This window comes from Ictalurus punctatus, chromosome 8 (assembly GCF_001660625.3).
Source record: "Ictalurus punctatus breed USDA103 chromosome 8, Coco_2.0, whole genome shotgun sequence".
Taxonomy (NCBI): Eukaryota; Metazoa; Chordata; class Actinopteri; order Siluriformes; family Ictaluridae; genus Ictalurus; species Ictalurus punctatus.
Window position 1 is genome coordinate 22,391,403 of NC_030423.2, and position 14,925 is coordinate 22,406,327.

Sequence of the window (14,925 nt, forward strand, 5' to 3'; positions counted from 1 at the left end):
CTGCACTCGCTCGCCTCAGTGCACCGGCTCGAGCTGGAGCCAAGATTCCTGCCCGCTCCTCATCTCTGAGGTAACCGTCCTGCCCAAACCTCAAACTGGGTTGCTATGGTTACAACGTTAGACAATAGCATCAAGCTAATAGAATAAGTGCTTTTAAATGAAACAGGCCACCAACTCTGAAACTCTGACCTTTATTGATTTTGGCCGTTTCAAACATTCCGCTGTTTTATCAGGGGAAAACGAAAAAAAACGGTGACGCCAGGGTTTCAGAGAACTTTGGTCATGCTTTAAAGGTTGTAATTGATTTCTAATATCAGAAAGTGGTAACGGTTGTACTTTTTCTCCACATGCGTACGTTTGTCTTAAATGTTCTTCAGATCAGGGAAGACAAAGAGAGCTCTGAAAGCATGAAAGCAGTGGGATTTCTTATAAGAGCCACTTTTATTCCTGAGAAACAAGCAGCTAACGATACAAAGTGTCATGACCTTTTCTTCATAATGGAAAGCATGCTGCTTTTGTAATAGCCACGCCGTGAAATTAATCACCCCCTTTTATTTTTCAGCTGGAAGAAAAGATGAACAATATGAACGCTTTGTTTGATGCTTTATCTCTTTTGTTTTTGTTTAGATCTTTCCTAAAACAGCTCCACTGAAAGGCCACACCAACATCATGATCTGTGGCAAAAACTTTGGCTTCAGTAAGAAAGATCGCTTTGACGCCAAGCTCATCGAAGTCGACGTGGCCGGAGCGAGGTGCAGGCTGACGGACAAGGACATCAGCAGTCACCGGTGAGTTAATGGTGAAGGAATGCAAACACAAACTCATTACCAATATTAAAAATAGCATGAACCAAAATATATATATATATTTATATGGGTTAAGTTGTTCCCCCATCATTATCCCCACTGAGATGTGTAGCTATTAGAGGAGCACCTAGCCATCTTTTTAGCATTTTAAACCGATTAAAACATGCTAAATCAGCCCGGTATGTGCTTTATTGCACAGTTTGTCTTTGTGAAGTGGTGTGGGAAAACCTGTCATATGTCTCTGAGGCTGAATTCTGGCCAATAAAAGATGAAAAATCAGGTTTTTGAGCCAAAATTGATCGCACTTTGACTTTCTACAAAGATCACATCAGAGCCAGTTTAACAAACACAGAAGTATGTCTATAACCTAGATAGCTAACGCAAGATTCACACTGGCAACCTCTCGTTAAATGTGTTTAGAGACATTAGGAGGAAAATGAAAACGTAGAAGGAAGTAGAAGAAATCGTTGGTGTATCTGTGTACTTGACCATCCAAGTTGAAGAATTTAACCCAATCGATCCAGTTTTGTAATCTTGTCATTTTAAAGGAAAGCCTGTGTTTTACAGAACAACAAAAAATCACTATGTTAAGGGTTTTCCCACATAAATACAGTAAACTCTGTCCGTTTAACCTCCGCGCTCCCGGACACGACCTTCCACAGCCGTCCCATTGTTAAAAGAAACGCCGGATTCGTTGCGATCAGAATAGCTGCAGTGTTGTTCATGCGTAGTAGCACGGCTGTAATTAAGAAATTAGCGGCGCTGACGAGTCTGCTACAATCTTACAGCTTGTTTATTGTCTTAAGTCGTGGGAGATGTTTTTGTCTTTGCGTTTAGGTTGATTTGTAGCCTGGATCATGTGAACGAGTCCAATTCCGATCGCTCGGTCCGAGTACGCAGCGGAAAGGAAGAAGGACAGCTCGAGGGCTTCTCGTTGGTGGTAAGCGTCCTCAAAAACCTCACCGTGAACTGTATACACAGCGTTCCCACTGTCCTGGAAATTCTGGCAAAGTCATGGAAAATGAATGATGTCATATCTGAAGTGATGATTATCAAATCATCAGCTCAAAGATTATCATGACTTTTTTTCGTTTGTTTGTTTCGTTTGTGCAGAACCCAGTTATTAAAGGAATCGTTCCCGAATTTGGTCCCAAATCCGGCGGAACCCTGCTGACCATTAAGGGTTCGTACCTGAACAGTGGAAGCTGGCGAAAGGTTACGATCGGAAGTGGCAACTGTGTGGTTCAGAGGTGAGTCTGTGGATTTTTAAAAACCTCATTATAATCAGAAAGATGCTGTACCTTGTCTCACTGTGTGTGTGTGTGTGTGTTTGTCATGGTGTGTCTTTTTGTACCCTCCGCAGTTTATTAGCCAACATGTTAACATGTCAGACTCCATCTCAAGACTCACCTTCCCAGCACAAGGTGCAGCTGCATATCGACGGAGTGACATTCCAAGCTCCGTCCAACTACACCTACAACGAGGATCCGCTCATCCACAATGTACAGCCCACACGCTCCTTTATCAGGTGTGTCCCACACACCCCTCCCACTACACCCACACCCACACAGGCGCAGGTAACATCCAACAGCAAACGGGGCATCAGTGAAGACGTCTTTCAGAAAATCAGAAGTTTATAATCAGTATTTATAATCGTGCCAACATATTCGTTTCTTTCATGAGAAAACTAACATTTTATTTTCAAAAAAATACTTTTTTAAAACGGATGACTTGGAGCAAAATATTCCCAAAAGCAGGCAATAAGAGTCCAGCGTAGGTGGGAGCTCCTTTAATACTGTTTAAAAAGCATCTCAGGGAGATTCCTCAAGAAATCAGTTGAGAAAATGCCAAGAATACATTTCTGGAAATTCTAGGCAAAAAGCGTGTCTACTTTGAAGATGCTAAAATATTCAATTATTTTGATTTATTTGGGATTTTTTATCGCAACATAATTCCCACAGTCCCATTTGTGTTACTACAGAGTGTTTTGATGACTTTATTATTAATCTAAAACGTGGGGGGGAAAAAAATAAAAATAAAGAATGAGTGTGTCTAAACTTTTGACCGGTTGTGTAAATGCATTAAAACCAAACCATCATATGAATAAAGTATTTTAGAAGCAAAACAAGAAGCGTAGGGTAACTCTCAACATGATGCTTCCACCACCACGCTTCACTGTGCTGATCAACGTATTGGTTTCTAACAATATAGTGCTTTGTGCCAAGGCTAAAAACGTCACTTTTGGTCTCATCAGACTGGGTCATCAAGCATACCCGTCAGCAAACTCCAAACAGGACTGTATGTGTTATGTGTCGTTTTCTTTTCATTCTATCCCTATGGTTGTACCCCTTTATATCTCCTATAATTCCACAAACATGGGGCAGTGCAGCATGCATGTGTTCAGTTGCCTCATGCATGCACAGAGGTCAGACAGTTTATGAAACTGGAATAAGAGGTAAAAGAAAAAGCATGAGAGGAGATGGAGCAGAAGGAGATCGGGCAAATAGACTGCTTTAAAAAACAAAAAGAGTGGGTGTTTAGAAGAGATTTAAAAAAAAAAAAAAATCTGGCAAAGCAAGGCTAACCATGGATGAGCAGATGACAGGTGGACAAATGGTTGTGAAGGAGGCGAGGGTTTATAGGGAAAATACTATTCCGAGAGTGATGGTGAAGTAAGACAGGGGAAGTCAGTAAGTAAAAAACCTCTAGGGATGAATAAAGAGAGAAAGAATGAGTAAGAGTGTGAATGAGCTATTGAGAAGATTGGGAATGATTTGGGCGCTGGGATGCATTACGATTCTGGTGGTCGGGTGGCAGGAAGTGTGCATGTGTACAGCAGCAGGTTTGTTCATTCTGTATGTGTGTGTGTGTGTGTGTGTGTGTGTGTGTGTGTAGTGGAGGCAGCACAGTGATAGCGTCTGGCGTCTACCTCCATTCAGCCATGCATCCTCAGATGGTCCTCAGCGGTCCTCCGTTCACCAAGGACAAAGAGGTTTATGTGGTGAGTCCATATTACACCGTGCCCACACACTATCAAATACACACATCGCACAGGTGTTAAAGTTATTAATCCCACTGTGAGAGGAAATAATAAAGCAAACACACAAAAAGAAACGCCGGAGCTGCAAATGTGAAGAGGAAATGGAAAAACCAGAGTACAGGCTTCATATAGCCACCATCGAGCAAAACCTGACTTCCTAACAGTGTTTCAGGACATCTGTAGTATCTAATGACTGCTCGAGCGTGCCCTCTCACAACCCGGAAAATTCCAGACCTTCACTTCGAGCTCATTTTTATGGTAATTTTAATGTAGTGCATCTCATGTTTCTTCACAGTCACCAGAGCGAAGTTTCAAGAGACATTTTCACGTCAGGTTGTAAGAAGAAGAACATTCTGTTATCTCTGGAAAAACCAAGATGTATGAGGTGTTGCGCTTGTAAAGAAGACGAAGGAATTTCAGGAAATAAACAAGATCATGTGCAAGATACCGTGCTTTAGATCAGGATTGAGAGCTCGGAAAATCCTGTAGCGGTGCTGATGAACGTAGGAAAGTTCAGAGGCACGAACCAGCTCAGTTTCTGCAGCAGATCCTCTGTTGTGGCCGAGTACATGCGTTTATGTAAATTATTTACCTGAAGTCAACTTTTACAGACTTTCACCGATTTCTATTCTAGTCTGATTAATGGTGCTGATGTTAGCAAAAAAAACAAAAAAACAACCCAGAATATTTAAAGAATAAAGATTTGACAGAGAAGTGAGATACACAGTATGGTCAAAAGTTTGGACACCTGTTCATCACACCCTTATCTGCTTACTTGACGTCCCATTCCAGGTTTATTCATACTTTCCTGTTATAATGCGCTCCACTCTTCTGGGAAGGCTTTCCACTAGATTTTGGGGTGTAGTTGTGGGGATTTGTGTTCATTCAGCTACAAGAGCATTAGTGAGGTTGAAATCAGGCGCTGATTTTGGGTGAGGAGGCTCCAGTTCCAGTTCATCTCAAAGATGTTCAGTGGGGTTGAGGTCAGGGTTCTGTGCAGGACACTCAAGTTCTTCCAACCTTGACACACCATGTGTTCATGGAGCTCGCTTTGTGCACAGGGGCGTCGTCATAGTCTTAGTTCCAGTGAAGGGAAATTGTAATGCTACAGCGTACACGGACCTTCTATACAATTGTGTTCTTCCAGCTTTGTGGCAAAAGTTTGAGGACGAACCACATACAGTATGGCTGTGACGGTCAGGTGTCCACGTATAATGTATCTCAAAACAACGAAGTCCAAACTGTATACGTGTGCACAAAGTTTTTACTAGACCGTCGAGAAACAAGAATAATGACGAGCACGCTATACACTGCGATTGAACTAACGGAACCGATGAACTACCAGCGTAGGAGAAAGCGAAATCAAAACAATAACAAAAGCACATGGAGAAATGAACACAAATGACATGGAAACTAGTGCTCGTCGTGCTGGGAAACATGAACATGCGCCATAAACATGCGCCATTTCTGACAGGAGTTGCTCATTTATTCTCAATTCAAAGTTCAAAACAGACGTCTCGTGTTTAGAACCCGTAATGAACTGGTAATTTGAAGTGCGAGTACGAAAGAAAACATAACCACTTCTGATTCAGGTACCTCTTCAGGTAAAGGGGGGCACAGTGGCTTAGTGGTTAGCACCTTTGCCTCGCACCTCCAGGATTTGGGGCACGATTCCCACTCACATTGCATGTTCTCCCTATGCCTTGGGGGTTTCCTCCGGGTACTCCAGTTTCCTCACCCAGTTCAACGACGTGTGTTGTAGGCTGATTGGCCTTGCTAAATTGTCTGTAGTATGTGAGTGCGATTGTGCCTTGTAATGGATTGGCACCCCATCCAAGGTGTCCCCCGACTCATGCCCCGTGGCTCCAGGCTCCCTGTGACCTTGTGTAGCATAAGCGTTATGGAAAATCAATGGATTACTGGTTAAGCAATAAAAAGTAACTCTTGTAACCATTCAAACCTGATCAGCACGGAATATTTTGTAGCTGGACTTGCACTAATTCTAGTTGAATACTTCTGCTCTACACGGTTACGTTCTCAACATGGCGAACACGAATCAGACAGGATGTTGTAGTTGCATGCAGCAGAAGCCGCTACATCTTTAATACCGATTTCAAACGGCTCCTCCAGCTGTTGCGCTGTAAATTCTTCACCATAAACAGTGCGCAGTCCAATAGACAAGTGTTTTATTGTTTTTCTGTACTTTTATTAGGAGGCTGTGTGTGGAAAAAAAAATCTTTTCATGCCTTTAGTCTGAGTCACGTATCCTAAGTGAATCCGTCGAGGTTTGTTCAAAGATGGCGGAAACAGAAGTGTGGTTCCGGGTTTCAAGTTTCTTTCTTGTGGGATCGAGCTGGGTTCTGGTTGATACCAAGAATCCTTTAATAATAACAATAATAAAAAATAAATCAAGTGAAGGACCACGTCGGACCCCAGCAAAGTCAGGAGGGGGGGTCGGTTGGGGGGTCTGAGGTGCTTTCTTCCATATCTGCAACTGCAATCTCGGCTAAATCCAGGGCTCAGCTAGTCCTCAGCTTTCCCACCAACATTAAAGGCATTTTTACAGGCTGCAGCTTGTTGCTAAATGCATCATCATGAAGAAGGAGAACACAAAAAAACCCCCAGCACCTTGCTTTCTTCAGTCGCTGATGACATAGTGGATTTTTTTATTTTAATTCGTCCTTCCTAGAAAGTTGATGACTGACAGGTCAAAGCGCAAATGTTCTTATACACCCCTTACTCGAACACACCAAATTCATGTCAAAAATTGACATCTTAGCAAGTTTTATCTAGGATATAGTCACATTAATATAGTATTTTCTATGATAAGATTACAATAAACCAAATATAAGGTTATTAAACCTTTTTCTATATATTTGCACTAATTTTAAGCTTTAAATAATGATCTTAAAAATAACCACTGATTCATTCACTCACTTCTGTTCCCTTGACTACGTTATTTAAACATTTTAAATGTCATCTGCGAGTAAATTTTGGTGATATTTTATGTTTTCGTAAAAGTATGTTATAAGCAGGGGAAAAAACAAAACAAAAACAAATGTCAGGCAAAACCTGGATGATTTATTTGATTTTTTTCGGTCTTTTATTGGTTCCTTGCTAAAATCGGCCACATCTGAGCGGTTTTCCCAGACCGCCACACGTTTATCTGATGTGCTAAATCAAGTGCAGTGCTGCATCTTTCCAGGACTGGTGTAAAAGTTTCCTTGACGCTGTTATGAATCATCACAGGTCTGATTACAGGTTACAGAAACCTCAGGATACAATAACACAAGCCAAACCTGTCAGCCGAATGCTTCATGAACAGGATGTTCGTGCACTACAGAAAGCAGTGATGCCGGTTCATCATTTTTCCTGCCTATCTGCAGGGTGTCTGGAACTCATTTGCTTTAATCCTCAACGCGTAGAACATCTTCATGATGGATATCACCGAGGTTAAATCGCCGTATGGTCGTATTCTTGTGTGCGGCAGTTTTTTTCCGCTAGCGATCTGAGAATCTGTGCTGAATTCTGGTCGTTCTGTGCGAGTTGGTGTTGTTTGAGTGTATGCTTACACAGACAGTTTTCCGCACGCTGTTATAAAGTTTCTCATGTAACTCCCTTTGAGGCCGTATATGGAAGCCCTGGGCTTAAACTCGAGACGTCTCAGTATCTGTTTCTTCTTTTGTCTCTTTTTCTTCAGCAGCTGCTATCCAACCACAAATCCGTGTGCGAGACTTAATCCGTTCTACAGTTAAACACCGATTTTGTCCAAAAGAGACGCAGTTTTCACTTAATCCAGACAATTCAACGCTAAGCGTAAATTCAATTCAATTCAATTCAATTCATTTATCTCTATTGAAACACACATGGACTTTGTTCCGTAAAGTAGTTAGTCAGTGATGTTGGTGTGTGTGTGAGGTAGGTTGTGATTGTGTTTACCTTCCATCTGGGATATTGCTCAATCGGGAGATTGTGAGGAGAGATAAAGGGGTCACGGGAAATAGCTACCAGAGCTTTTTCTTTTTCTTTAAAAGATGTTATAATTTTTTTTTAAATCTTGAAATGGCATAACATTTGTTTTTGACAATGTACTGCATTATATTGCCATGATCAGATCAATAAATAAGGAATAAAACATTCTAAGTGTCGTGAAAATAATCAACAACCAGTAAGGCAGTTACATCCCAAAAAGTTGATTGTTTTCCAATAACAGCGCTTTCCAACGTTTTTTAGTCGTTCTATAACACAGCAATTGGCCAACAATGACTGTATTTTCTTTCATTTAAGAAACAATGACATCATAAATTTTTTTTAGCAGTTTGTAGTTACATTTAATGAGTTAAATACAAGTTAGTTCCTGTAATCACTTATGTTATAGCAGCTATGAACATCTTTTTTTTCCCCTCATGAAGTGAAAAAGCATTTGAAGGAAACTTAATCAGGAAAGTCAGAATGTCAGAAAACTTAAAGTCACAGCTACAAGTTACAAAAAAGCCCTGACACTGGAGACTCCTTCCACAAATGTTAAACAAACATCTACACCGTACCAACAATTACATTTGAAATCCATCCATGTGCCTGTGTAAGTTGTTAGCATAGAAACGCTAACAGATGAGAACGAGCACATTAATATAAACCTGTGACCTTCAGAGCTGTTGCTCTAGAAAATGAATCAACACTTTCTGGCCAATCAGAATCGAGAATTCAGCATCTCCTTGATAAAACCATTTTAACATAGTTTTAATGTGATTACATTTCAGTTGTTGTATATAACTTTTTTTAATAATATCACTGAGACAGAAAATATGTTTTGTGATGAGGGTGATGATGCAGTTTGTGTAATGCTAAAGCAGTAGGTATGAGCTTCCCTTATTTGTTAGCAATATTAGCAAAACTGTAACGGCGAAACATTTCTTTTTTTTTTTTTTGTCAATACGTGTAAAATAATGTGGAATTTTATCAGGTTTTGTTGCAGTGTGTTTCGGTAAGAAAACGGCATTCCAAAAATATCTGACTCGAAACCACTGTTGAAGCTTGAAGTTATTTTCACCGGACTTTGCCTAACCTTCTGTTCCGCTATCCACTCAAGGTCATGTTTGTCTCTTTGATGTGGTGGATAAATACACTACATCAGTGTTTCTGAGAGCACTGTAAATATTTACCATGGTCTGGTCACCCGTGGGGAGTTCAGCCCACTGCAGTGATAAACTTGTCTTCAGCCAAAATAGACCCAGAGATCTGGACTGAAACCCTGCATTGTGATTATTTTGGAACGCCATCATCACCTCTGTAGATGTTCGTATAATCACATCGAAGCCAGTCAGCATGGGTCTGAAAACATGGCGAGAACACAGAACTTTGCTTCGAAGCATGAGTGACATAAAGACGACAGGAGCGAACCTAACAGCCAGCACTGAGCAACGTGTAGCGTGGACATGAGGCATGATGGACCTGAGACACTGCCAAAAAGATGGAGGCATCTGCTACGCCCCCAAATCATAACTCACACATATTAAAGTAAAGACCACAAGTCTCAAAAGGAGCTGTGTGCATGGTGTTTTTTTTTTATTTTTTATTTTTTTATTAAATATTATCCTGCACATGCCAACACTGCTGATCTACAACTCACGCAAGATGGGATTTCCATCTGGTTCCACTGCAGAGTTTGCACCATTATATAACTTTTTATAACTTTTATTCTAGAAGAAAGGGTATCCAGAGACTCACTGGGAGGGATATGATGATTTCAAAATGTCAAATCAGAGTGGTTAGTTCAGGAGTGTTTGCTCTGCCAGGACACTTTCAGTTGTAAATGAGGCATGTAATCTGACAACAGTGTGCCTTAGAGCTGGATTTAATAAACATCAGAGTTGAGGTAGGTCCCCATGGTGAGGATTTAATACAGAAAATGCGCACATGTGCATTCATGATGCGTTCAGCTGGACTGGGAGGTGGGACGTCGGAACTCGGATTTACAGTACATTTCAAGCTGCACATTGGGGGAAAAGAATCGTTTGTTAGGAACAACCTCACCGTCTAACTGATGAGTGATGTATATTTTCCTCCTCAAAACAGTGAACTGTATAGTCAGTGTTATAGATTTAATAAGCTAATAAGTGTGGATGTTGATTGACCTAAAGCAAATACTAGTATTTACAGTATAACTCTATTTAAAGTGAAATTTAAACCAAAAAATTGATGTTCTGTTGTTGACAGAACATCATGTGCTTAACTCTGGGTGAAGAGACCTTCTTGACTTCTTGACCTCAGATGTAAATACAGACTTAAATGCCATTCAGAAGTTATATTTGAGTTACGTGGGGTTTAAGTAAAACAGAGGCGTGTCTTATTTATGAACAGTTCTTACTTTGATGAACAATTTATAGCCTTACTTTGGGCTATAAATATACTCAAGACAAAATCAAAAACGATTGAATGCCATTTGAGACCAATATCAAATACATAAATATGACATTATTAATTCATTAATAGTATTGTGTCTTTAAAGTTTATGAATAGGTGTGAACTACACACAGGTGATCTGAATGGGAAGACCAGAAAATCAGTTTATATAGGCGTGTAACCCATCTCTGAATACTCTGAACTTTCCCAATGTAAATACTGACGTAAGTTTTGGACCTAAGTCGCTGACTCTGAGTACCGTCCACTGTCAGGACAGAAAGTTCCACCATTAAGAGTGGACATGGCACTATCTCGGGCTATAGTTGCTTTGAAAAACAAGGACTTGTTTGGTTGAATTATTTCGTGGCTAAATGAAGAGAGTGACTAGTTTTTAGTTTAGTTTAGGTCTTCTTTTTACTCTAGCTATAGGCTTCTGGAGCATGAGATCAGAGCAAGAACATTTGTCCACCCCTATCACACACCTTTAACCTGTAAAAGACCCTTTGCTGCAGTTGTCGCAGTTATAATTTTCTTGACTGTGAGTTTGGAACAGAGTGTGATGGCGTCGCTTGTGTTTCAGACCTGCACGCAGGGTGAAGACAAACTGGCCATCGTGTGCATCACTCCCTCGCTGAAAGGCCTCAACGTCCGTCCTCCCGTCGCCACCAAGATGAAGTTCGTGCTCGACGGCTTCTCGACGCGGCAGTTCGACTTGACCTACGTGGAGGACCCGAATTTCGAGGAGTTTCAGAAGCCCACTCTCACTCCCAGAGGCAGCAAGAGTGTGCTGGAAATTAAGGTACGGGGGCCACTCATCACCACACACACACACACTCACACACACACACACACACACACACACTTGTCAGACACATGCAGTATGTCCTATTTTGCATTCTTTTCTAATTTAGCAAAATTGTTCATTACAAATGATATCATCTTATGAACTTAGAAACTTGTAAATATGAGCATGGATTTTAGAATTTCTTAGTATTTGGTACATCCCTCTTTTTGCCTTAGTGTGCAGTCGAGCTGACAGAAGTTTAAAGTGTAAAACCTGACGATCCGTGTTTGATCAGATCCATCCGAGTGTCATCTGAAAACGTCCTTCAGTGGAAGAATTTGAAAAAAACGTAACCAAGGAGAGGTCAACCAGCATGGCCAATATCAAAACTCTGTTCTCATTTTTGAACAGAAATAGTGCCGAAGATTGAACGCTCACAAGACTGAACGTTTCCTTTGTTTATTTGAAGCAATTCAAGATTCTAAAACTTTGTTAGTTTCCAGTTTTAAATGAAAAAAATAAATAATTATATTCCGGTGTGCTTGTAGACCTTTTGGACCCCGCCGTACACACAAATCCACCTCGATTCTTTGCACTCGGTGAAGTGGAAGGAAATAATACAGAGACCAAACAGGAAACACAGTTCGTTTCCTATTGCGGACCAGCTGACCCTCTAACCTGCGTATTCCCTCCATCTCCCTTATTGTTCGCAGCTCCTCAGACTTCCAGCCTTTGACACATTAATGGTGAGATCCTTCACATTAGCAGCGGAAACAGGGGTGAAAAAACGAACATTTGAACAATGAAACGCGGGAGGAATTATTATTATTTTTTTCTTTTAGTGGAACTGCCACTCACTGCTTAAGTGCAGCTGTTGAGGTGGAGGAGGGTGCACTTTTTTTTTTTTCTTCTCAGTGTGAGACCCCAGAATCAAATACTCTTCATGTTTACTGCATAGGCCCTTTTAAAGACACACACACACACACACACACACGTGTTTGTTTTGTTTGAGGATCACTCATTGGTTAACGCAGCTAATAAATGCGACCTAAATCTAAAACTAACCTTCTCAGTAACCAAAAGAAAACATTTTGCTTTTTAATTATTATTATTATTATTATTATTATTATTATTATTATTATTATTATTATTTTGCAGTTTACGTAATAAAATAAATAAATAAATAAACCTTGTGGAGACAAGCCATGGTCAAAACTCTTAAATATTCTTGCCTACACTGCACAAAATAATATGTTAGCAAGAACATCTAACATTTCTCGTTCTAAGATTATAATACAACAAACATAATGACTATTAAAGCCTATTTATGGACATATTTATTCATTTCAAGCTGAGAATTGTCATTTTGTTGTCAGATTGAAGTAAACAAAATGATCTGGCACTAGAATAAGACCATTTCAAGCTTGAAAGAAGTAAGAAAGTACTTAGATCTAGGCTTCCAAATTGTATGTTTCTTTAATAACGAGACAATTAAGGGAAATGTTATTTGTATTCGTCTATATTTGAGATATTTCTTACAGTGTGTCCTTGTGGGGACATTTATACTTGTAATCCTATCTTTGTGAGGTACATAACTAACTAATGGCGGGGCACCGTGGCTTAGCGGTTCCTCCGAGGTTGGGGTTTGCATGTTCTCCCCGTGCTTCAGGGGTTTCCTCCAGGTACTCTAGTTTCCTCCCGCAGTCCAAAGACATGCGTTGTAGGCTGATTTCCAAATTGTCCATAGTGTGTGAACGGTTGTACGAGTGTGTGTGTGATTGTGCCCTGCTCTAGGTTGGCACCCCGTCCACGTTGTCCCTTGTCTTGTGCCCCGAGTTCCCTGGGACAAGCTCCAGGTGCCTGTGTAGGATAAGCGGTATGGAAAATGTATGGCTGCATGGATGGATAACTAAATAATGCACTTTAACTCTAAACGTTCTAAAAAGTAAATTGTTCAGGCTCTTTTTAGTTCATTTTTTAAAAAAAACTAAAAGACCAAACTCTTTTCCTCATAAGGACAAAGCCATGCGTATTATTTTGGATGCATTTAGCACACACGGTTGCTGATTGTCCACGTTTAATGATAATGGGAACTTAAGCAGTTCTCATTTATTTATCCACCAGAGACTTTTTGTGCACTCTCATTCCCATGCAGTTTGTTTGTTTGCATTCGTAGTGGTCCATGCCAAGGTTTTTTTGTTTGTTTTTTTGTTTTTCTTTAGAAATGAAAATAGAAACTTGGCAACTCGAACTGCATCTGAGACATTGTAAATGGACCAGAAAAGATCAGGAGAGATGGACAGGGAGGCTGAATCAGTACAGCAGCAGACGTCAGCGCTCGTTCATGCGGCTTTAGAAGGAAAAAAACATTAATGGAGGAAAATGCATTCTGCACTTCAGGAGGCCATAATGGTGGTGGGGGGGAACTGCGAGTTATTGGATGTCCGTCCAGAAATCTGTGTGTGTGTGTGTGTGTGTGCGCCTGTCTGTTTCTGTCTGGTTGCTGGCTGATTGTTAGTGTATGGGAACAGGTGCAGAAGTGAACAGTGTGTCCAATCTGCAAAGCCCAGGCTGTCATGCAAAGAATGTGATCACTCTCTTTATTGCCTTCTGCTCTCTCTCTCTCTCTCTCTCTCTCTCTCTCTCTCTCTCTCTCTCTCTTTCTTGTTATAATAGATTCTCGTTTAGATTAACAGATCAACTTAAACGCAAATAACCCCCCCCATATCTTTGAATTAATTTGCATGTGCGTTGTAATTAACTGCACACACAATTAGCAATTCACAGAGAATGAATGAAGTGACACGCAAAATAGGGGGCTGAAATAATACTGAATGACACTTTTGCGGGTGCTGTATGTTCACGTTAGTTAGCTCAGATCTAAAAAGAGTCAAACTGAACCTAGGAAAATGATACTTAAGTATAGGGTTGTAAAACAAGTGGATATGGGCTTCTGCTCAAATTTACTAATATACTTGCGCTTCAGCTGTACTGATTTTTACACTGAAGTGACTGACAGGCTGCAGCAAATCACATTGTGTGTGCAAAGTTAACCAGTTTGAATTTACTCCTTGGATGGACAAAACATAGTATTTTGACTCTTCTCAATAATCCCTGTTATCAAGGTTAGCAAGTTTTTTTTTTCTTCATGTTTTTATGTTTTACTGACACAATCCATTAATAATAAAGATTACAAGTGAAAATCCATGCATGTACATGTGCAACATTGCATTTTGTTTTTTATTTAGTTCTGCACTGAATAACCCTGAATAGCCTCACATAACAGATGTTGACATATAGTCCACAAAACACAATAATAACTGAATACACAAATGAACCAGTTCAAAAGTTTACACACACTTTATTCTTAATCCCGTTTGTCGTTACCTGGATGATCAACGACTGTTTTTTATGTTTTGTGAGAGTTGTTCATGAGTCCCATGTTTGTCCTGTGCAGTTAAACTGCCCACTGTTCTTCAGAAAAATCCCCCAGGTCCTGCACATTCCTTACGTTTCCAGCACATTCTGCATATCTGACCGCTTACTAACAGTGACTATGTGATGTTGAGATCCATCTTTTCACACTGAGGATAACTGAGGGACTCGTACACAACTATTACATAAGGTGCAAACATTCACTGATGCTCAAGAAGGTAACACGATACATTGAGAGCCAGGGGAGGGGGGTGTAAACTTTTGAACAGGATGATCGGTGTAAATTGTTATTATTTTGTCTTCTGGGAAACATGTAAATATCTTATGTAGCTTCTGATGGGCAGTACTAAATGAAAAGAAAATAAGATCTTTAACCAACATAATAATACTTTACACAGATCATCCTGTTCAAAAGTTTATCCCCCCCCATGTGAATGTTTGCACCTTGTAATAGCTGT

At 40.3% G+C, this 14,925-nt stretch overlaps 1 protein-coding gene across 3 annotated transcripts in view; it reads left to right on the forward strand.

Annotated features, from left to right (window-relative positions):
- The window catches only part of met (MET proto-oncogene, receptor tyrosine kinase), a 61,892-nt gene that overhangs the window by 27,941 nt on the left and 19,026 nt on the right, over positions 1 to 14,925 (forward strand). For all 3 annotated transcript variants that reach the window (XM_017474323.3, XM_017474324.3, XM_017474322.3), the window contains 7 exons: positions 1 to 70; positions 628 to 788; positions 1,644 to 1,746; positions 1,920 to 2,056; positions 2,170 to 2,334; positions 3,702 to 3,807; positions 10,829 to 11,047. The exon at positions 1 to 70 is cut by the window's left edge and continues 110 nt beyond it. In XM_017474323.3, coding sequence (XP_017329812.1) covers positions 1 to 70; positions 628 to 788; positions 1,644 to 1,746; positions 1,920 to 2,056; positions 2,170 to 2,334; positions 3,702 to 3,807; positions 10,829 to 11,047 — 961 coding nt within the window. The remainder of the gene's footprint in view (positions 71 to 627; positions 789 to 1,643; positions 1,747 to 1,919; positions 2,057 to 2,169; positions 2,335 to 3,701; positions 3,808 to 10,828; positions 11,048 to 14,925) is intronic.